The sequence below is a fragment of the Oratosquilla oratoria genome, chromosome 16, assembly GCF_046742065.1.
Source record: "Oratosquilla oratoria isolate Oo_2021 chromosome 16, ASM4674206v1, whole genome shotgun sequence".
Lineage (NCBI taxonomy): Eukaryota > Metazoa > Arthropoda > Malacostraca > Stomatopoda > Squillidae > Oratosquilla > Oratosquilla oratoria.
In genome coordinates, this window is record NC_134792.1 from 3,493,050 (window position 1) to 3,515,952 (window position 22,903).

At 43.0% G+C, this 22,903-nt stretch overlaps 1 protein-coding gene across 1 annotated transcript in view; it reads left to right on the forward strand.

The window, feature by feature from the left end:
• Window positions 1–22,696, forward strand: part of LOC143033724 (chondroitin sulfate N-acetylgalactosaminyltransferase 1-like) — a 69,044-nt gene extending 46,348 nt beyond the window's left edge. The window contains exons 7-9 of the mRNA XM_076199207.1: window positions 3,130–3,256; window positions 13,600–13,684; window positions 22,568–22,696. Coding sequence (XP_076055322.1) covers window positions 3,130–3,256; window positions 13,600–13,684; window positions 22,568–22,669 — 314 coding nt within the window. The 3' untranslated portion in view covers window positions 22,670–22,696. The remainder of the gene's footprint in view (window positions 1–3,129; window positions 3,257–13,599; window positions 13,685–22,567) is intronic.
• Window positions 22,697–22,903: the final 207 nt, after the last annotated feature.

Below are 22,903 nucleotides of genomic sequence, written 5' to 3' on the forward strand. Positions count from 1 at the left end.
TAGCATCAATTGTACCGAAGTAATAGACCTTAAGGACACTCCACACTGATCATCTCCTGATTTGGAATACGGCATTGCCTGTTGACTTTTGATTCTGGAACAAAGTTCAATAAGGATGGACAAAGGCTGTTAAGGCGGTGGGGGGTGGGGGAGACTTGATTGTTGTGTGTCGTCATAGAGATGGTTCTCTCTATTGCGAGTTTCTGGAATTCGGAAGGTTCCAAAAATCGGAAGTTCAGAAATTTAGAAAATATTTTTGGAAATTAGCAGGAGCATTTTCTTATGGTCAGGGGGCATTGCGAAAGGCGTCTTCGAATATTAGAGTTTCGAATAGAAAGGACTAGGTTTACATGAATTATAACGTGAGCTGGTTTAATGTATATATGTATATATATATATATATATATATATATATATATATATATATATATATATATACATATATATGTATATATATGTATCTATATATATGTATATATATAATTTATATATATATATATATATATATATATATGTATATATGTATATATATATATGAACTGAAGTCTTCATTCAAGTCTGAAATTTGTCTGAAGGATATGATAACAAGTACGTAAGAACTTGGGACAAATGCGGGTCCCACACAGGAATGGAGCTCGCGCGCACGCACACACACACACACACACACACACACACACACACACACACACACACACACACACACACACACACACACACACACACACACACACACACACACACACACACACACACACACACACACACACATATATACACACACACACACACACACGCACGCACGCACACACACACACACACACACACACACACACACACACACACACACACACACACACACACACACACACGCACGCACACACACACGCACGCACACACACACACACACACACACACACACACACACACACTCACACACACACACACTCACACACACACACACGCACACACACACACACACACACACACACACACACACACACACACACACACACACACACACACACACACACACACACACACACACACACACACACACACACATACCCGCATCCCCTCAATTGTCGGCAACGGTCGTCATATTCCCCACCAGATCCCTGCACGAGGAAACATGGGATTAAACTTGTATATTGATGTGGAAGGAGGGAGAGACGGGGAATACTCGTCCGTTACATGCAAATTGCATGTGAACAATTGGCCTAAGATCAAAGGTGTTAGAATGTGGCCGCAGACGTAAAGAACATTAAGAACATAAGAATGGAGGAGACTACAGGAGACCATAATGCCTACACTAGGCAGTTCCGTGCCCCTTACCACCCGTTATCTCTATCCATAAAGTTATTTCATCTTCTCTTAAAGCAACCCGTTCTTTGAGCGCTCACTACTTCATGGTTACGAAGTCTATTACATTCGTTAATCACTCTGTTAGTAAACCAGTTCTCGCCTATTTCTTTTTTGAACCAGCTGTTGATTTTTATACTTGCTACAGGTCTTCGAGCAGCACGCTTGTTAGAGGTGAATACGATCTTATGGTAACTGCTCACGGTACAGTGAGTTCGAATCACAAAGCTGAATGCCAATAGGAGACATTTTGGTCCATAACGAGGCCACAACAAAAATATCCTTCCCGGTCCGAGAGCTGGACGACATGTTAGGTGACAGCCTAAGCGCAAACTGAGATACAGGCGACGTAGCACAGAGCAAAGGCAGACTTCCTGTTGCTGAATTGAACTACTACATTTTGAACTATACAATCACGCGAAATGCTGAGGTAGTGGCATCTGGAAGTATTTGAAGTGAGAGAAAAGTTCAAACTGCACTTTAGTTCAGTAACAGGAAGTCTGCCGTTGCTCCACCTAGATTTTACTCCATTTATGGTGACCCGCTGTTTTCTGTTACTGATCCAAGCTCTAATCCATTCTAACACTTTTCCTCCTATGCCATGGGCTTTGATTTTATTTAGTAGTCTCTGGTGTGGCACCTTGTCGAATGCTTTGCTAAAGTCAAGGTAAATCACATCGTAATTATCATTGTTATCTGACACCTTATGTACTTTAGTGTAAAAGGATAGAAGATTAGTCACACACGACTTACCCTTGGAGAAACCATGCTGTGTGTCACGAATTAGATTATGTCTCTCGATGTGTTCTCTGAGTCTATTTACTATTATTGATTCAATTTTAAATGTACAGATATCATCTGATTATGTCCTCCCCTCCAGTACAGACCACCACGGGACATAAACCCACACGGGGATTATGTCTAGACTGCCAGGACAGAATCCCACATCAGGAGGTTGTCCCAGTTGCCCTTTCCGTCTTAATAGAGAAGACAGATTCCCACATTACAAGTTACCTCTCCCTGCCGTTTTTACTCGGCCTTATATACCCTTGTTTGTCTTTATGTAGTGTATTACCCTGAAGATGACCATTTGTAATGGTTGAAACAGCTGTCGGTAAAATGGATCAACATTCTGAAGCCTTTCACTATTTCTTATAAAGTTTGAATTATGAAGAAAAAAGGAAATACAGAGAGTTAGAGAAATGTTCTCTTAAAATCATTGACGCCATTTGTGCTTTAGCACTTAATTGTTTACGAGAAAGACTTTGCCCATAACACACACACACACACACACACACACACACACACACACACACACACACACACACACACACACACACACACACACACACACACACACACACACACACACACACACACACACACACACACACACACACACACACACACACACACACACACACACACACACACACACACACACACACACACACACGCACACACACATATATATATATATATATATATGTGTGTGTGTGTGTGTGTGTGTGTGTAATATATAATATATATGTTCATAGTAAGACTGCATGGTGTTAGGAATGGTTTGGGATTTGAGGGAAAGACAACGCATCTGTAAACTTTCCATTTCACTTGGCAAAGTGACTCATGCGAGTTGAGAAAGATAGCGAGTTGTTCTGAAGAGAGTGATGGAATGATGTGGCAGCAGCGCGGTCTTACCGAGGCGCGCATAAAGGTGCAAGTTAAACTCGATAGTCTAAATATTTTTCTCTCTTATGACCTCCTCTTTAGGTATGGTGTGCGGCTACAAGGAGGACTTGGAGGTTCACGGATTCGACAAGTCTTTAGAAATGTGGGGCGGTGAAGATGTGAATTATGTGAAAAAGTTTGCAAATGAAAGAAAACTCAAAATTATCAGGTGAGAGGAAAGATTCTTAAATATATACATACAGACATACATACATACATGTATACATATATATACAAAAACCTTGACACCAAAACGTGAAAATAGAATACTCTCAAATCCATTGGGAAGATGATTAGTACGAACATTTTCGTACCTTCATATATTCCCAGAAAATGTCTTGATATAACACGAAATTTTTTGGAACAAGTCCATCACTTTCCCAAAGTTAAGATCACACGCACACACACATTCTGTATATTACATGATAACGACCATTATTGATAGTGTTACTGACTAGAAACCAGCAGCCCCACAGTGGCTGGCAACGATCCTGGTGTCCTATATAGATCTTCAAGGGAGGAAACTTTGGACTGTAGTTTGTGTTGTGTTAATATGAAATTTGTTTCACTGACTTATAGTAGCAGGATGTGGGCAGTTGTCAGTTCTTATGTGAAAATAAATGCAGAAAATACAGTCTGAGATGACAGAGATCGTGGGTATAGTCCAGAGACCGAGTGCCAGCCACTCGGGGTTGCACTTTTGATGAGTTCTGAAGATGGGTGGCTGGGAGAGGATTCTCTCTAACGTTCACCACTTGCATGTTGCCGTCCTTGGTCCCTATACATTACACTTGTGTTAATACACATACACATACACATACATTTATATCTAGACTTAAGATGGCGATGGAACTTTTTTTCGTCCCCATTTTAATCTGTAACTGTTCTCTAAATGTGTACATAAAAAAGTAAGTCTTCTGGCTCATCCATTGATCTTTCTAAAAAAAAAAAAAAAAAAAAAAAAAAAAAAAAAAAAAAAAAAAAAAAAAAAAAAAAAAAAAAAAAAAAATTGGACTGTTGTCCGTATTGTGTGAGTGTGGGGGTTGTCTCTGTGTCACTGGCTAGGAGGAGAAGAGCAGTCGCCGGTTGTCAGCTCTATGTGAAAGAAGTATATAAGACCTTACAGGTGTTAGAGAGACCTGGACAGGTGTGAAAGACCCTACAGGTGTGAGAGATCCGGAAAGATGTGAGAGACTTTGACAGGTGTGAGAGAGACCTGGGCAGATGTTTAAGACCCTACAGGTGTGAGAGATCCGGAAAGGTGTGAGAGAGACCCGGGCAGTTGTAAAAGACCCTACAGGTGTGAGAGATCCGGAAAGGTGTGAGAGACTTTGACAGGTGTGAGAGAGACCTGGGCTGTTTAAGACCCTACAGGTGTGAGAGATCCGGACAGGTGTGAGAGAGACCCGGGCAGTTGTAAAAGACCTTACAGGTGTGAGAGACTTTGAAAGGTGTGAGAGACCTGGGCAGGTGTGAGAGAGAGAGACTTGGACAGGCGTGAGAGGGACATGGACAGGCGTGAAAGATTTCAACAGGTGTAAGAATTTTGCACAGTTGGGAAAGACTTGTGCAGGTGGAAGCCCTTTGCAGGTGTAGTAAGAATCTTTGTGAAATCCATCAAACAGTTGAAGTACCACAAATCTGCCGGTCCTGACGGCATTCCAGCTGAAATATATAAATGTGGTGGTACCTCAATGGCAAATCGAGTTCTCCAATTATTCACCACCATCTGGACGGAAGAACAACTACCTAATGAATGGAGAGATGCCACTATCGTCACTACCTTCAAGAAAGGCGTTAGATCAGACTGCGGTATCTCACTTCTCGCTGTTATTGGTAAAATCTTTACCAGGATCTTACTGAATCGCCTTACTCCTATTGCTGAAGCGGTTCTACCTGAGTCACACTGTGGCTTCAGATCAAATAGAGGCACTGTCGACATGATCTTCACAGCCCGGAAGTTGCAAGAGAAGGCTCGTGAACAGTATCAGCCACTCTGCATGACGTTTTTTGATCTAACGAAGGCTTTCGACTCCGTCAATCGCAGCGCTCTCTGGAAGATCCTGTCCCATTTTGGATGCCCTGGCAAATACATTAACATAGTGAGACTTTTTCACGATAATATGCAAGCCACCATCCTTTGCAATGGTGATATGACGGACCCTATAGAAGTCCGTACTGGAGTGAAGCAGGGATGTGTCATTGCACCTACTCTCTTCTCTCTTTTTCTGGCTGCTATCCTCCACATTATTGAGGACGACTTACCTTTAGGTGTGCAACTGACGTACCGTACCGATGGCAAACTATTCAACATCAACCGCCTGAAAGCAACCACGAAAACCACCACCACCTCCGTTGTAGAACTACAGTACGCAGAAGATCTCCAAATTATAGTGAATGCCTTCACAAGGGCCTACAATAGACTCGGTCTGAAGCTGAATGCGAGCAAGACCAAAGTCCTCTACCAGCCTCCACCTAATACTACTCCCTCACCACCCTCCATCACTGCAAACGGTGTACTTCTAGAGAATGTTGATTGTTTCTCTTACCTTGGCAGCTTCCTGTCACAAACGGCAAACATTGACGCTGAAGTGCAACACCGTATCTCCAGTGCTAGTGTAGCTTTTGGGCGACTTAGGCAAAGAGTGTTCGATGATCACAACATTCGTAAGACAACTAAGATCGCTGTCTACAAAGCCGTCGTGATCCCAACCCTCCTGTATGGCGCAGAAACGTGGGTACCATATGCACGTCACATCAAGGCTCTGGAGAAATTTCACCAGAGATGCCTACGTAGACTACTTGGAGTCTCTTGGCATGACAGGCGCACCAACACCAGCGTCCTGAAAGAGTCCCACTCCCAAAGCATAGAAGTCGCGATAACCCACTATATGCTTCATTGGGCTGGCCATGTCCACAGGATGCCGGACGATCGTCTCCCTAAACAAGTTCTCTACGCTCAAATGACCCACGGCAAACGATCTCGTGGAGGCCAGAGGAAAAGGTACAAAGATGTTATCAAACGCTACCTGGACCACTGTAACATCAACACTGACTCCTGGGAAGAAGCTAGCCGTGATCGCCCCAAATGGAGAACTACAATCGCCAATGGAGTTCAGCGTCTAGAAGCCAGGAGAACGGCAAAACTGGAAGAGAAGACAACACGCCGTAAAGAACGCTCAGAACAGCGGACAACAACGAACCAACCCTATACTCATCACCATATCTGCCCTCACTGCCCCCGTGTGTGTAGGTCACATATTGGCCTCATCAGCCACCTGCGCACACACCAGTCATAATCTCACTTTGTGATGTTAGTTCGTGTAGAGAATCATACTCAGCAATGAGTGATCCCATGAATGAAGAATCTTTGCAGCTGTAGTGGGGCCTTGTGGAGCTATAGTGAAACTTCGCAGTTGTAGTAAGTCCCTGTAGAGCTGTAGTGAGAATCTGCAGCTGTATTGAGACTGCAGCTGTAATGAAGCTATTTGCACGTGTAGGGATACAGTTTATGTCATCTTCGTCTGCAATTTCCTTGCGTGCTACACATGCTTTTTATCCATCCCCGTGAAATCAGAACCGTCCATCCCCCTAACTTCACCGTGAAATTGCAACCCCCTCCCGCTTCCGTGCAATTATGACCCCCCCCCCGACACCTTTCTTTCTCTCCTCAGGCCCTGACAGCAAATAGGATTTTTTGTGTCAACGACACACCATATATGTAAAATATATGTATGCGCATTACTCTAGGTATGTACACATATGTGCACTTATGTATGTGTTTGTAAAAATATATACATATGTGTGCATGTGCCATGTATGTAGACATATATATAAGTGCGTGCGTGTGTAGTCTCTATGTAGGCGTGTACGTATATTCCTATGTGTATTTATGTATGCATGTAGGTGCGAAAGCGTTGGTGTGGGTGGATACGTGCGTGTGTGTGTGTTTGTGTACATGTGTGTGTGCATGATACATAGAGGTGCTTCGTGACGTCACTGACACAGAAATTAGATCCACTGGTCTTCAACGGATTATGACACATGACACATGATCTTGGAATGACACGCATCTTCTGTGTCAGACGACTGCCTTCATGTCATATAGACACACTGTTCTATGTCATTTGGCATCCGTGTCACATGATTTTCATCGTTTGTGTCATTTCTTTGGTGCTGTGTCAGAATGTTGATTTTTATCTGTCTTCACCCCCAACCACCCCTACCCTCTCCACCTTTGTGTCATATGTGACCAACCTGACACGCCTCTAAGACAACCTTGTGTCATATGCCCATTCTTCATGCATCACATAAGCCATCTCTTGTGTCGTCTTTCGTGTCACATAGACCTCTTCCGTGACATATTAACCTCTTCTGTGCCACATAGATTCCGTGTCACAGCACCATCCATTGTGTCACATCCTATGTCACACAGCCGTTTTGTGTCGCCTGTACCACTCGTCCGACATTTCGTGTCACCTCACCTCCCATGGTGTGTCATAGAGTACTCCTTTGTGTCACCCCACCATCCACTGTGTCATACAGCCATTTTGTGTCACCTGTACATTTTATCCGACATTTCGTGTCACCTCACTTCCTATGATGTGTCATAAAATGCCCTTTTGTGTCATCAAAGTGTGTCAGTCTGACATGCCTGCTGTCATCGTAATTGGCACCGGACCTATTAGAGGAAGGGCGAGCAAATTGGCAGCAAATTGGCTGCTGTGTTGCGCATCACATTTCCTGTTGTGTTAGGGAACTCTCAAAGTTGCGGTGATGGAGTCTCTAGCTTGCACAACCTAGAGACCCTTAGGTCGAATTCTGTATAGACAAGTACAGGAAATCCAACCTTAAGTGATGGCCCAGCTTGTATGCTCACTATTGCACTTTTTTGTTGATTTATTTTTCTTCAATTACCTGTTATATTCGCAAAGCGAGGTGGTTAGGTATAGGAAATGAACTTCCTCTGACCTTTCATTCGGATCACTCATGCCCCCTTCACTCTTCCTATATAAATGATATGCACCCGGATCCTCGCAAAAATTGAGGTCTGAACGGGTGAGAGCCCCCCCCCCCAAAAAAAAATCCCCCTTCTCCCCACCCTTTCCTCCCCTTTTATTCCTCCCTATCCCCCCCTACTCTACCCATTCCCCTCCCTTTACCTCCCCTCCTCCCTTAGGTTCCCCTCTCCCCCTTCCCTTCCCTTCCCTTCCATTCCCCACGATAAATGAATATATTGACAATTTTCAATTTCACCTATCCTTCTTCTGTTGGATATAATATCCAAGGATAGAAGCGATGGTTATAGCTAACAAAAATATATTTCCCCTTCACTATCCTCCAAATCCTCCCTCCCCTTCTCCTCCCTTCCTCCCCCTCCTCCCCCGCTCCTTACTTCTCCTCAAATCCAATTTATTCCTGAGCTTATTGAGGATTAAGGTCATTGTGTCTATTTTAAAACCCTTGACGATTTGTCATTCGACCCTAACGACCAGTCGTTATCCAGGTCAGATCAGGTGTCGTTTATGTGCGGCCTGTGACCTTTGTTGTGGCACGTGACCTAATGGCACCTGTGTGACCTGAGGTTACCAGCTGGCGACCCGAGGTCACCGGTCTGCTACCTGACGTCATGAACTTACGATCTGACGTCACTAATTTACGACCTGACGTGATCAGCTTACGATCTGACGTCACTACGAACTGAACCTAACATTATTGGCTCAATTTAGGCTAGTCTAGTTTTATCAATTTACTTGGAATACAATCTAGATGAATAGAATCACCTGGAGGCAGCCAGAGCATTTACAAAAATTTTCCTCGTGTTAGGTATGTTCTTTGTTATGAGGCTTAGGCCCTGTTCACACTAACGGTTTGAACTTGGGCGGTTCAATAACAATGTTAAGTCAATGGAGGCGTTCACACACAGCGCAGTCTTTCCTTGCCTATGTGGTACCCTCGCGGTTTCCGCGCGGTTCAAATCACTAGTGTGAACAGGGCCTTACAGCTCCCCGTCCACCCTCACTTACGGAATAGCATCGTGTGACGGCTGACAGAAACTAAAGGATAACATGATGAGTGTGACGTCACAGATATTGCATCACATGAATGACATGTATGACACATAAGTGACGTCACATGTCACATCACACGATATGACGTTACATAATAAGTGCCGTCACATGTCACACCACACAATGTTTGACGTCATGTGACATTACACAGTGAGTGACGTCACAAATGTCACATCACATGAGTGACGTCACAGAAGATCACTGATTTAGATAATCTTAGCCAGGTGTCATAGTTAACTTACTGCCCTATTACTATTAGGATGTATGTCAAGATATGTTATTAATCGTATATATGTGTGCACATGCATGTACGTAAATACATGTACGTATTGCATTTGTATGTGTGTGGATGTTTGCATATATCTGTATATGAATATGTGTGTACTAGTGTCTGAATATGTACAGTAAGGTTGCTTGATAGATGTGGCCATGTATGAGCATGTATTCTCACTCTCTCTCTCTCGAGTATAACGGGGAACACTGCAACCTCAAATCTTGTGTTAAGTCAGACCTTCAGGAGTTGCTGCCCGGCAGCCCGCCTCGCAACGCTTTCGGCCTCATCACCCTCAGGAGGTTCTGATAAGTTCCTGCCGGGGAAAGACTTCCTCTCTTCGTCAGCACCAAGGTTGTGGCCCTGGCTCTTTTCAGGGATACTTACGTCTCATTCCTCTCCTCCTCCGCCTTCTTCTCTTCCATCTCCTTCTCCAGCTCGCCTTTTTAGTCTTCCTCCTGGCTCTTCTCTTTTCTTCGTCCTCCTTCTCGGACTCTCTTCAACATCCTCCTCCACTTCTTCACCCTCCTGCTCTTCCTCGTTCTCATACTCCTCATCTTCCTCCTATTCTTCCACCTCCGCCTCTTCTTCACCCTCCTCCTCCTCCTCCTCCTCCACCTCCTCCTCCTCCTCCACCTCCGCCTCCTCTTCATCCTCCTGATGCCAAGGTCAGGACTTATATCTCTTGGCCTTGGGTGCTGCTGCTGCTGCTGCTGCTACAGCCTCAGGGTAGCAACGGCGCCAGCAGCTCTCCCTCCACCTCCACCTCTTCCTCCACCCTGTCCTTCCCCTGGCGCCGATGGTGAGCCACGTTAGGTGCTTATAAACTCTCCCGTCCATTTCTTCCTTTTTCAACCAACTACCCACCCCAACCTTCAGAGTTCCCTGTTTGTTTTTTTGTTTTTGTATTTTCCTCCAACCTCCAATTCATCGGTGACAACGCCCATCTCCAGAACTTTTTCTGTCGTAAAATCACTATGACAAACTATTTTGTTTTATCAACAATATTACAAAGAATGTCTTTTGATATACCGGAGAAAAAAAAAATCCTCCAGCACATCAAATTCCTTCCCGAAAGCTGCGGGACGCAAGTTTGCTCCAACAGTCGGAGGAAAATTAGTCCAGTGTGATAATGCCTCTAGCTTCTGTTCTACTCTCCCTTACATTCTATACCTTCTCCCCCCTCTTCCCCAACACCCTTCCTCCTCCCTTTTCAGCTTCACCTCCTCTTCCTCCAGGGCCTCGATCTTCCTTCCTACACCTCCTCTTCCTCCTTCATATCCTCCTCTTTCTCCTCCTCCTCCTCCTCAACACCCATCCTCATACCCTTTTCAGCTTCACCTCCTCTTCCTCCAGGGCCTCGATCTTCCTCCCTACACCTCCTCTTCCTCCTTCATATCCTCCTCTTTCTCCTCCTCCTCCTTCTCAACACCCGTCCTCATACCCTCTTCAGCTTCTCCTCCTCTTCCTCCAGGTCCTCGATCTTCCTCCCTACACCTCCTCTCTTCCTCCTTCATATCCTCCTCTTCCTCCTCCTCCTCCCCAATACCCTTCCTCCTCCCTCTTCAGCTTCACCTCCTCTTCCTCCAGGCCCTCGATCTTCTTCCCTACACCTCCTCTCTTCCTCCTTTATATCCTCTTCTTCCTCCGCCTCCTTCTCAACACCCGTCCTCATACTCTCTTCAGCTTCACCTCCTCTTCCTTCAGGCCCTCGATCTTCCTCTCTACACCTCCTCTCTTTCCCCTTCATTGCCTCCTTCTCCTCTCCCTCCTCCAGGCTCTCGATCTTCCTCTCTTCCCTCTCCATCACCTCCTTTCCTCTCCTGAGTAGACAGGTGCATATCTGTAATACTTAAACTCAGAAAAGCTCCTTTCACCGGCGTACAACAAGAGCTTCAGCTTTTAACTGGAAGCCAAAATTAGGTGAAAAAGACAGTACACGAGATGACGGAAATATTTCGAAACACACGGAAAGTATTCATAATTACATTCCATTTAACAACAGGCGATCTCAGAACAAATCTCGTCCAAAAGGGTTTGATAGAGGGAAAGAAATAAAAAAAGAGAAGGGCTTATAAGAAATTCAAATATTCGGAATCTACTAATGATTTTCAAAGTCACGTAATAACATAGGAGTATTTGAAAAAAAAAAGACATTTAGAACTGAAAATTACTGATGCAGCGAAAGAAAATGACAACAAATCCTACAGAAATATCAGAGATAAAGGTTATCAGATTGACCAACTTATCTCTGCCAGCGGTCAACATTGAAATGAAGGTATGTTTGATATCACAGCTATTCTAGTTCCGTTTTTGTAAACAAAACACCTCAGAGCGAAGTATTATCAGGTCTGTGTACGTCGAATGCGAGTTTATTTAATTTCAGTATATATGACCAAGAAAAAAGAAAGATTTATATACAGAAATAAATTAATCAAAATCAACAAAGTACTCCTGAACCACCCCAATTTCGCCAAATTGTTCGGCCCAACTTCCCATTTCGCCAAAATCTCAAATTTAACTAAATTGAAGGATATACTCTGTATAACGAAATTGGTCAAACGTTATTTGACGAAACTGGCCAAACGTCATTTGGCGAAATTTATGTCATTTGGTGAACTTGGCCAAACTTCATATGGCGAAATTAGCCAAACGTGATTGGGGAAATTTGCCAAACGTAATTTGGCGAAACTGACCAAATGTCATATGTCGATTTGATCAAACATCATTTGGCGAATTGACCAAACGTCATTTAACGAAACTAGCCAATCCATTTGGCGAAATTACCCGAACGTAATTTAGCAAAATGAGAAACCGCCTCTTCCCTCCCTCCCTACTCCCATAACGGGATTCGAACAGTTGCCACATTGATAACCTTCGTAAAGTTGACCGCCGCTTTCGGGTCAGGGTGGTGGAGCTGGAGGACGTTCACAAGCTGCCGGTGATTTTGTTCACAAGGCTAGAAGCGCTGGTAAACTACACTCCACAACAACAATAAGGTGGGGGTGGTGGACTGACCAAAGCGAGGTCAGGGTAGACGATAACGTGGGTCACCAGAAGTAATGATATTCTGGTCTGGTGTATTTTTTATTTTGTTTTTTATTATTATTTTCATAGGCTTCCTCCTTTTCCTCTTTATCCTTCTTCTCCTCCTCCTCCTCCTCCTCCAAAAGTTGCAATGGAATCATCCTCTTCATGAAAACAATGAAAACAAGAGCGGATTTTTTTTCTCCATTTCTCTTCTTCCTGGAGAGATATTTTTGCTGAGCTCGGCGATCGATGCAGGTTGTTGTGTGGCATCGGCTTTCCAGTTACTGAGCAAATGGGGAATGTCTGTTGAGTAAGGAAGGGAGAAGGCAGGAGATAGGGATGAGTAGAAAATGACTGTGTATGGATGATACTGTTATGCAAGGAAGGGAGGGATGCGAGATGGGGTGGTAGGGGGTGTTTATGTGCAAATGATATTCTGACGCAGCCCGAAGGGATTTCTCCCCGTCTTCTCTTTTTCTGCATGAGGGGAGGGAGAGGGGGGGGGGGCGCCGATTAAGTGAAGCGGCCTTGCTGCATTGCAATTGACCCTGGGCAGTTGGCAGATGCAGGGATGACCCGTCATCCATGAGGAGATGAGATGGGAGGGGGTGGTGGGAGTAGAATGGGTGGGAATAGTTACGTGCTTCTATCTTGGCTACCTCCCTTGTAAGGGGGAAAAGCTCTCGGTACATAAAGATAGAAAACTATGTAACAGTTGCTTCTGCAATTACTGTTAATCCTACTTCTACTATTGCTACTACTACTACCATTATCACTACAACCACCACTACCATCATTACAACTACTACTACTACTGCTACTACTACTACTACTACTACTACTACTACTACTACTACTACTACTACTACTACTACTACTACTACTACTACTACTACTACTACTATCATCTCTATTCCTGCATTTATTCTATATATTTAATTACTTATTTATTCATTATTTTATCTATTTATCTATGAATTTTTTATTGTTTTTATCATTTTATTTATTCATTTATTCTTGTTTTTCTAATAATTATCACATTTAATTAATCAATTCATGAATTTATTATTCTATTTATTTGTTCTCTTATTTAATAATTGTTATTTATTTATTTATTTTATCTATCTATTTTCAATGCAGAAGCCTGGACCCAGGTCTGATCCACTTGTATCACGGAAAGAACTGTACAGGGCTGACCGGAAGCCACAAGTCGAATTGCTTCACTGTAAGTATCCTTTATTGCCTTCCTAGGGCTGCGATGGGGAAGAACCATTCACTTACCATAGGGGAACTAGTGCCTTCCTAGGGGGAAATCATTCCCCTTCCATTGGGGAACTAGTGCCTTCCTGGGGGGGGGGGCATTCCCTTACCATAGGAAAAATATTACCTTCCTAGGGGGAAAAAAACATTCCCTTCCCATAGGGGAAATATTGCCCTCCTAGTGAGAAATAATTCCCTTCTCATAGGGGAAGTTGCCTTCCTAGGGCGGAAACCATTCCTTTCCCATAAGGGAACTATTGCCTTTCTAGGGGGAATCATTCCCTTTTCATAGGGGAAATATTGCCCTCCTAGGAAAATCATTCCCTTCCCATAGGGAAACTATTGCCTTCCTAAGAGGAATCATTCCCTTCCCATATTTCATTCCTAGGGAATAGATTTACCTTCTTCGGGGGAAGTATACCCTTCCTAATGGGAATATCATATTTCTAGGGGGAAATTCATGTTCCTAGGGGAAATATTACTTTTCTAGGGGAAATTGGTCTTCCTAGGGGGAAACATTACATTCCTAGGTGGATTTACTTTTTCTATTTACCTTTTTTGTCTTCGTTTTTTCTCATCTCTCCCCTGTTTATATAAAAATAGAATATGTGTGTATGTCTATGTGTGTTGGGCTCACTTCACAGTGGAATATATTCTTTCTTCATTGAATCGTTTATGAAAAAATAAATAAAAAAAATAACATTGAATCTCGCATGATCTAACATTGAATCGCCAGACAGGTAGTTGGACCGAAATTATGAATTGAACACATCAGTGGACGGGAAATACGACCTTATGCTCCCTTCACCGAGAGCTGATCTCGATGTGGAGACTCCTTGTTCTTGTATGAGTCACTTGCGGAGATTATGTGCTAGTCGTCCGTTGCTCACCTTCGGTATTATGTTCTTCTCGCCTGTGTGGGTCTGCTTCCACGGAAGGGCGTGAGTCATTCCTGAAGGAGGTAGAATACGAAGGTTCCTCCGAGCTGGTGTCCTTCCTCTCTGTGTTCAAAGGAATTACTTTCTTCTTCTTCTTCTTCTTCTTCTTTTTTTTTTTTTTTTTTTTTTTTTTTTTTTTTTTTTGTGTGTGTGTGTCTTTTATATTGACAGAAAAAAATTCCACTCTTTTGTCCCTCCTCTCCTTTCTCTTATTTTTTCTTCTTCCTCTTTCTTCTTCACCTTCCTCTTCTTTTTTTTTCCTTCGCCTTCTTCTTCTCCATCATCATCTTCCTCTTCTTTTTATTGTCCTTTATCATCATCTTCTTCCTTTTCTTCATCATCATTTTCATATTCTTCCTCTTCTCCTTCTCCTTCATCATCATCTTTTTACTCTTCTCCTCCTCCTCTTTATCTTCTTCCTTTTCTTCATCTTGTTTTTCTTGTTCTCCTCCTTCTCCATCTTCTTTTCCTTCATCATTTTCTTCATGTTCTTGTTCTTTTTCCCTTGGATGAGGAATGAAGTCTTCTTTCTATCAATCTCCACGTTTACCTCACAAAAGGCAAGTAGCCCTTGTAAGGTACATGTCGGTTTTATAGAAATCACTTGACTTCTTCTCTTCCTTTGCGGTGGTTATGGGGTCATTTTATCACCATTCCATGAGGAAACAGATAATCGTTGTGGAGTGCATTATGTATGGTGATTTTCTAAGTTTACATCGTTCCTACATCAAGAGCCTGTAAAAACAAGGCCAAGGATAATTATCATATTAATGAAAACAGTAGTTATCATGATAACAGTAATGGTAATAATGATGTTCTGGGTGGATTTTTGCCTTCCCGTCCTTACCGCCCGCACCTGTGGACTGAGTGGTCTCCAAGTGATATTAGCAGGAATCCTCGTGGGCCTCGACCTGTGTGTGTGAGATAGGGGCCCAATCGGACCCGGTGGCCAAAATCGCCCGAAATCGTTAGGTCAGCCGATTTGGCCCAATCCTGCCCCAGAGGGTGAGAGACGACAGAGCACAATGAAGAACATGTGAGGAGCCTGGAACCAAGGCTGACCCTTTGAGATTTTCGGGTGATTTTGGCCACTGGCTACGATTGGGCCACTATCTCACCCACGAAGCCCCCTGAGGATATCTCTTGCAGACCACTCAGGCCAAAGTTGAGAGTGCTAGAGGCGGAAAGGCAAAAAACCTACCAGCACCTCAAATTTGGATGGGCTCCACGTATACACCCTTTGGTCCAGGTTCCTCACATCTACCTCACAGTGCTCTGTGCACGGCTCTCTCCCTCAGGGGCAAGTTTAGGCCGAATCAAACAAACTGACCATTTCCCTGTGAGATTTTCGGGAACTTGTGGCCACTGCCTCCTATTGGGCCACTATCTCTACCACAGGTCGAGGGCCACTAGGCTTCCTGCGGATATTACTTAGAGGTGACTCAGGCCAAAGGTGCGGGCGCCAGAGGAGGAAAGGCAAAACTCTAGCAAGAGCCTCAACTTTGGCTGGGCCCCACGCACACACCCTTGGCTCCAGGTTCCTGAGTTCGTTTGGATTTTTTTTTTTTTTCGTTCTAGAGTCATTTTGATCACTTGCTCCGATTAGGCCACCATCTCACCTACAGGTCGGGGGCCACCATTCAGGCCAAAAGTACGAACGCCAAATCGATGACCTGACGGTTTTTGGCCAAATCCGTGGGTTATCCCCACTTTCAATTTTGAGGGGGTCATTTTGGTCACTTGGTCCGATTGGGTCACCACCTCACCCACAGGTCGCGGGCCAACAGGCCTCCTATGGATTGCACAGGCCAAAGCTACAGGCGCAAGAGGCGTAAATGTGATATGATGATGATATGGTTTAACGTCACACACTCCCCCCTATCGGGGGGCTAGGACGGTGCCTCTCACAGAGGGCTTTGTAGCGTGGAATTTAATGAACCATGCCCTTGGTTCAACTTCGCTGGTGGCAGGATTCGAACCGCCCTCACCTCGACCTTCGCCGCAAATAACGACGCCCTAACCCGGCCAGCCAGCGTAAATGTGATAAACAAAAAAACTGCTGAAATTTAGCTGATCACCACGCACACGCCCTTGGGCCCAGGTTCCTCTCATCTACCTTGCCATGGTCTGTGCACGACTCTCTCTCTCTGGCGTAAGTTTGGGCCAAATCGGTGACCTGACGATTTTTTTTTTTTTTTTTTTTTTTTTTTTTATTTTTTTTTTTTTTTTTATTTTTTTTTTTATATTTTGGTAACTTACCCCGACTGGGTCACCACCTCACATACAGGTCGAGGGGCACCAGGCCTCCCGTGGATTGCACTTGGACACCACTCAGGCCAATGGTATGGGCGCCAGAGAAGGAAATGGGAAAAGAAAGAAAAATCAAATTTGTCTGATCGCTCTTAGGCACCAGGTTCTTCCCGTCTCCCTCGCCGTGCTCTGTGCACGTTTCTCTCCGTCTGGCGGAAGTTTGGGGCCCAAAACGGCCGACCTGACGATTTCGGTAAAGAATTCCTGACTAGGCCGAACGTCTAAGAGGGGGTTGTTCACACGTGTGAACGGGGTATTTGGTTGTTCGACAACCAAATATCCCGTTCACACCATTTTAAACACGTGTCTGTCGAACCGCGTTCGACGAACCGTTAGACAGTTTTAACTCCCTCTAAGGACCCATGCGAATGAAACGAGAGGCCGGCCGGCCGGCTAGTCATCACAAGAGTTTGTGCACTGAGGCCGGCCGGCTAAAGACACTATACGAATGGAAGATTGGGAGGCCGGCTTAGCAACACAATAATAGTATTTATAAGGATAATGGTAATGATGGTAATAGTATTGATATTAACATTATGATGATGATCGTGGTAATAGTAGTGATAAAGATAATAGTGATAATGGTGATAGTAATGATATGTGGTGGTAATGGTACGGATAACGACACTGATAATGGTAATAGTAATGATAAGAGTAATGGTAATAGAAATGATAACGATAGTGATAGTAATGATACCGGTAATAGTAATGATATTGGTAATAGTAATTACAACGGTAATACTAATTATAACGGTACTAGTAATGACAATAGTAATAGCAATGATATTGGTAATGTATATTGATAAAGGTAGTAATGGTGATAAGGACAACGGTAATAGTAATAATAACGATAATAGTAATGATAGTGGTAATGGTATCGATAATAGTAATGGTAATTGTAATGATGGTAATAGTAATGGTAACGGAAATAGTAATCATGGTAATAGTAATGATAATTATAGTGGTAAAAGTAATGATAACGGTAATAGTACTGGTAATAAGAATGATAATAGTAACGGTAACGGTAATAGTGATAACGGTAATATTAATGATTATGGTAATAGTAATGATAATGATAATGGTGATAGTAATGGTAACGCAATAATGATAGTGGTAATAGTAATTATAACGGTAATAGTAATGATAACGGTAATCTTAATGATAATGGTAATAATGATGGTAATGGTAATAATAATGATAACGGTACGAGTAATGATAGTAGTAATAGTAATTATAACGCTTCTCTCAATCTGCGTTCTACCTCCACCTCCATTCCTCCCTTTCTCAACACATTTGCACCCAAGTATCTAAAACTATCCACTTCCTCCAGTCGCTCTCCCTTAATACTCACTTCCAGTCTGCTGCCACTTTCACCCCTTGTACATCTCATCACCTTACTTTTACCCACATTAATAATAACTTCCTTCCTTCGCACACTTTCCTAAACTCTGTCACTAACTTCTTCAATTCCTCTGTTCCTGCTGCAAGCGCAGTGTCATCCACAAACAACAACTGGTTTATCTCCCACTTTTCTCCATTTTCTTTAACCATCTCCAATCCCTGACCTACTACCTTTGCATTTACCTCTCGCACCACCCAATCCATGTATAAATTGAACAGCCAGGGTGACATAACACATCCCTGACGAAGTCCCACCTTTACCTCAAACCACTCACTCTCTCCATTTCTAATCCTAACACACGCTCTACTACTCTCGTAAAAACTCTTGACTGCTCTTAACAGCTTTCCTCCTATCCCATATATCTGCAAAACGTCCCACAGTGCCTTCCTCTCTACCCTGTCATGAGCCTTTTCCAGATCCATAAAAGCCCAAAAGACATCCTTACCTTTTCCTATAGTTTTCTCACATATCTGTCTTACCACAAAAATCTGATCTACACAATCCCTACCTGTCCTAAACCCATACTGTTCCTCACCAATTACTCCTTCTGTTCCTCTCCTAATTCTCTCAATCAAGATCCTCCCATAAGCCTTCCCAACTACACTTAACAAACTGATCCCTCTGAAACTACTACACTCACACTTGTTCCCTTTTCCCTTGTAAAGAGGAACTATACAGGTACTCCTCCAGTCTTCCGGCACTCTACCTTCTCTTAAACAAACATTAAATAGCCTCACCAGCCAGTCCACCATCACTGTACCTCCTTTTTTCAGACATTCTGCATGGCATTCATCCAACCCAGTTGCCTTACCTGCCCTCATCTTAACAACTGCATTCACTTAATCTTTCCTTATTTCTCCTCCATTTTTCTCAATCATCACGGTAATTTTCTCAGCGCTTCCCACTGCAACTACCACTCATTATAATGGTAATAGTAATTATAACAGCTGTAATAATGGTAATAATAATGATAGCGGTAGTAATAGTAATAATGATACTTATAGTGGTAATAGTAATAATAATGGTAACAACTGCCTTCACTTCATCTTTCCTTATTTCTCTATTTTTCTCAATCATCACGGTAATTTTCTCAACGCATCCCACCGCAACTACCACTCATTATAATGGTAATAGTAATTATAACAGCTATAATGATGGTAATAATAATGATAGCAGTAGTAATGGTTATAATGATACTTATAGTGGTAATAGTAATAGTAATGGTTATAATGGTAATAGTTATGGTGGTAATGATGACAATGGTTCCACAGTTCTTTTTATATAGTCGCATCATTTTCCTCTCACAACAAAATATTTCTGAAAATTAAAATTTCTACATGCTTCATACAGAAATCAATAAAACAACAAACCCAGTAACATAAGCTATATTGCCTTACATCATCCTTGACCTATTGGTAATTAGGATGTACAAAACGATTTGATCACAATTACTTAAACATTCGTCAAACATTAATTTCGGTGACTCATTATACAATCTACTAATAATTTGGGTTAAGTCTCCTTGCACTATCTTTTCGTTGTTTAACTGACAAATCCAAAAACCTGTATCTGGAACATTAGGTCCTGCATTGGACACGAATTCAGACATTAAAGCCTTGTTCACACTAGCGGTTTCAACGGCTGTCTCCTCTGGGGCAACGTTAGGACAAATTGGCCGACATGACTATTTCGCTCAAAAATTACTATGAGGTGTTTGGGTCATTTTGGTCACTGGCTCCGTTTGGGCCACTATTTCACCCACAGGTCGAGGGCCACGAGGCCTATGGATATAGTTTGGAGACACACTCAGGACAAAGATGCAGGTGACAGAGGAGGAAAGGCAAAAATCCAACCAGAGCCTCAACTTTGGCTGGGCCCCACGCGCACGCCCTTGGATCCAGGGGCCGAATTTATAAAAGATCTTAACCCTAATTTATAAAAGATCCTAATCCTAATGGCGGAGATTTTACCTAAATCCCTATGTCGGCGACCTAAATGCTTATGTCTAGGCATAACCTCGGCATTATGGACAGCTAATTTAGGTAAAGTCTATAAAAGATCATAACCCCTAGGTCTAGATATAAATCTTCAAAATGGAGATTTTACCTAAATCAGCTGTTCATAGTGCCGAGGTTATGTCTAGACATAAGCACTAAGGTCGCCGACATAGGGATTTAGGTAAAATCTCCGGCATTAGGGTTAGGATCTTTTATAAATCAGGGTTAGGATCTTTTACAAGGTCGGCCCCAGGTTCCTCACATGTACCTGACAATACTATGTGCACGGCTTTCTTCCTCTAGGGCAAGATTGGGCCAAATCGGTCGAGCTGACGATTTCGCTCAAATATGCCTGCTTTTCTAATTATCATAAGGGATCATGAATATAAGCCGGGAAGCTAAGGACACATACGAATGAAAGGAGAGGCCGGCCGGCTAAGGACCCATACGAATGAATAGAGAGACCGGTAGGCCGACCTATCAACACAAAGAATTAATTAGAGACCGGCCGGCCGAGGATCCAGAAGAATGAAGGCAAAGACCGGCAGGCCGGGGAAAGCATAGGATTAGAGGCCGGTTGGCCGGGGACCATATAGGATTAGATAGAAGCCGTCCGGGTACCACATATGAATTAATTGAGGCCGGCTGGCCGGCCGAGGACGCAGAAGTGAATAGAGAGGCCGGCTTAGGACTACACGGAGAATTGAGGCTGGCCAGCTGGGAACGTAATAGAGGCCAAAAGCTTGTTTCACACGTATCGACTTTTCGCCGTGCGCCGTCCATGACACTACGTCGTGCGCTAAAATAACCATGGATGTCTCTGGACACTTTCACATGTGGTCGAAGTAGTGACGTGTGAGAGCGTCCATAGACACCCATGGGTATTTGAGGGCACGACGGCAAACGGCGAAAAGTCGGTACGTGTGAAACGACCCAATGATTCCGACGGAGGGCGATTCTGACGGAATTGGACGGAATCAGAAGTAGGGCGGTTCTCCGACAGATAGACGGGGCACAAGAAACGGACAGAGGACGGTACAAAAGGAATACGACGGACGGACGAGATCCAGCGACATAGACAATATCCTTTGGAATGGGAACGAGGTGCTGATAACTGACAGACGTCTGATATGATATGGTATCGTAAGTATTATTGAGACAGAGAAGTTTGCAGGAGTGGAGTGGCAGATGCTGGCACATTATTGAGGAGATTGAAAAAGGGTTTTGTTCAGAAGTGGACACCGAATAGTTTAATAAGTATTAATTTGATTGTCTCCAATTATGATTGCAGATTAATCTCCAATTAATCAACAATGCTAATCACTCTTAACCCCTATTCTCAGGCTACCCTCCTTAAAATCTCCCCATTACCTCCTCAGTGGTTCCTCTTTGGTGGTTTATTAGGATAGAATCGCTGGTTATTGGAAACGGAATTAAATGTGCAATCGTTTTGTTATGGTATTTTTTGTGTGTGTTTGTGTTTCCGTAATTATAATATACAGGAAAGGAGCAACACTCGTGGTGTCCCGTCTCCTACTCTCCAGTGTATCATTTCATGCTTTATATTCACGTGTGGTTTCAACTTTTAATATATCCTTGATTTCCAGCTATATTTAGATTTGAATCTATGTACTGTTCCAGGATAGGCTATATCGCCTTCTAAGCCATTCTAAGTATCTAAACAGAAACCTGTATTTCTTCACTTCCCTTAGACATATATATGCGCGTGTGTGTGTGTGTGTGCACGTTTAATGACAATGTATTTATCTTTTATCTTTAAGGTATGATCTGGGTATACGGTACGTTTGTGTGCGTGTTTGCTTAAGCATGTGTGAGGCATGCTGTTATAGGCCCCTGATAAGATTACATTATTTCCAAGGTTTTCTCTACTACATACATGTGAACAGGAATGGTGAGTTCGGCTATGCGCTACAAGTTGATCAGCTAATTAGTATTCAGTTGTGAGATGGCAAGATTAAGGGAAAAAAAGATTGATACAATAGTGCCAAAGATCATTTACCACAACAATACCACGGTGACCTAATGCATAGATTTTGTCGCAGAAAGTTGATTAACATCATCGTAATATCCCTCTCCATCTACCCTTCCAATCTATTTACAGGTATACAAACAACATTGCTCATTGTGAGAAATTTACGTACATAATTGATTCTATTTTATCTAATTTTTTCCTTCTTCAGACGAAGTACGCGGCTGAGGGTCACAGCAAGATCATGTCAAGGAAGTATTTCGAATCCCAAAACAAAATTAATCAGCTTCTGAAACCACCGGAAGAACACTAAAGCCAGAAGCCCCATTCCATGACTATGAAGCCGATTCTATACAAGTTCCAGGCTCCAGAAAGGGATTAATTTATTGTATTTTTTATTTTATTTATCTTATTTTATTTATTCATTTACTATTTTTGAGAATTTCGTGTAACCTATGGAACTGGTCTCACCGCACGTGTCAGAACTCTTGGATAAACAAAAAGTTATCAGAATTATTCTTTTTATCTTATTTATTTACATAATTTA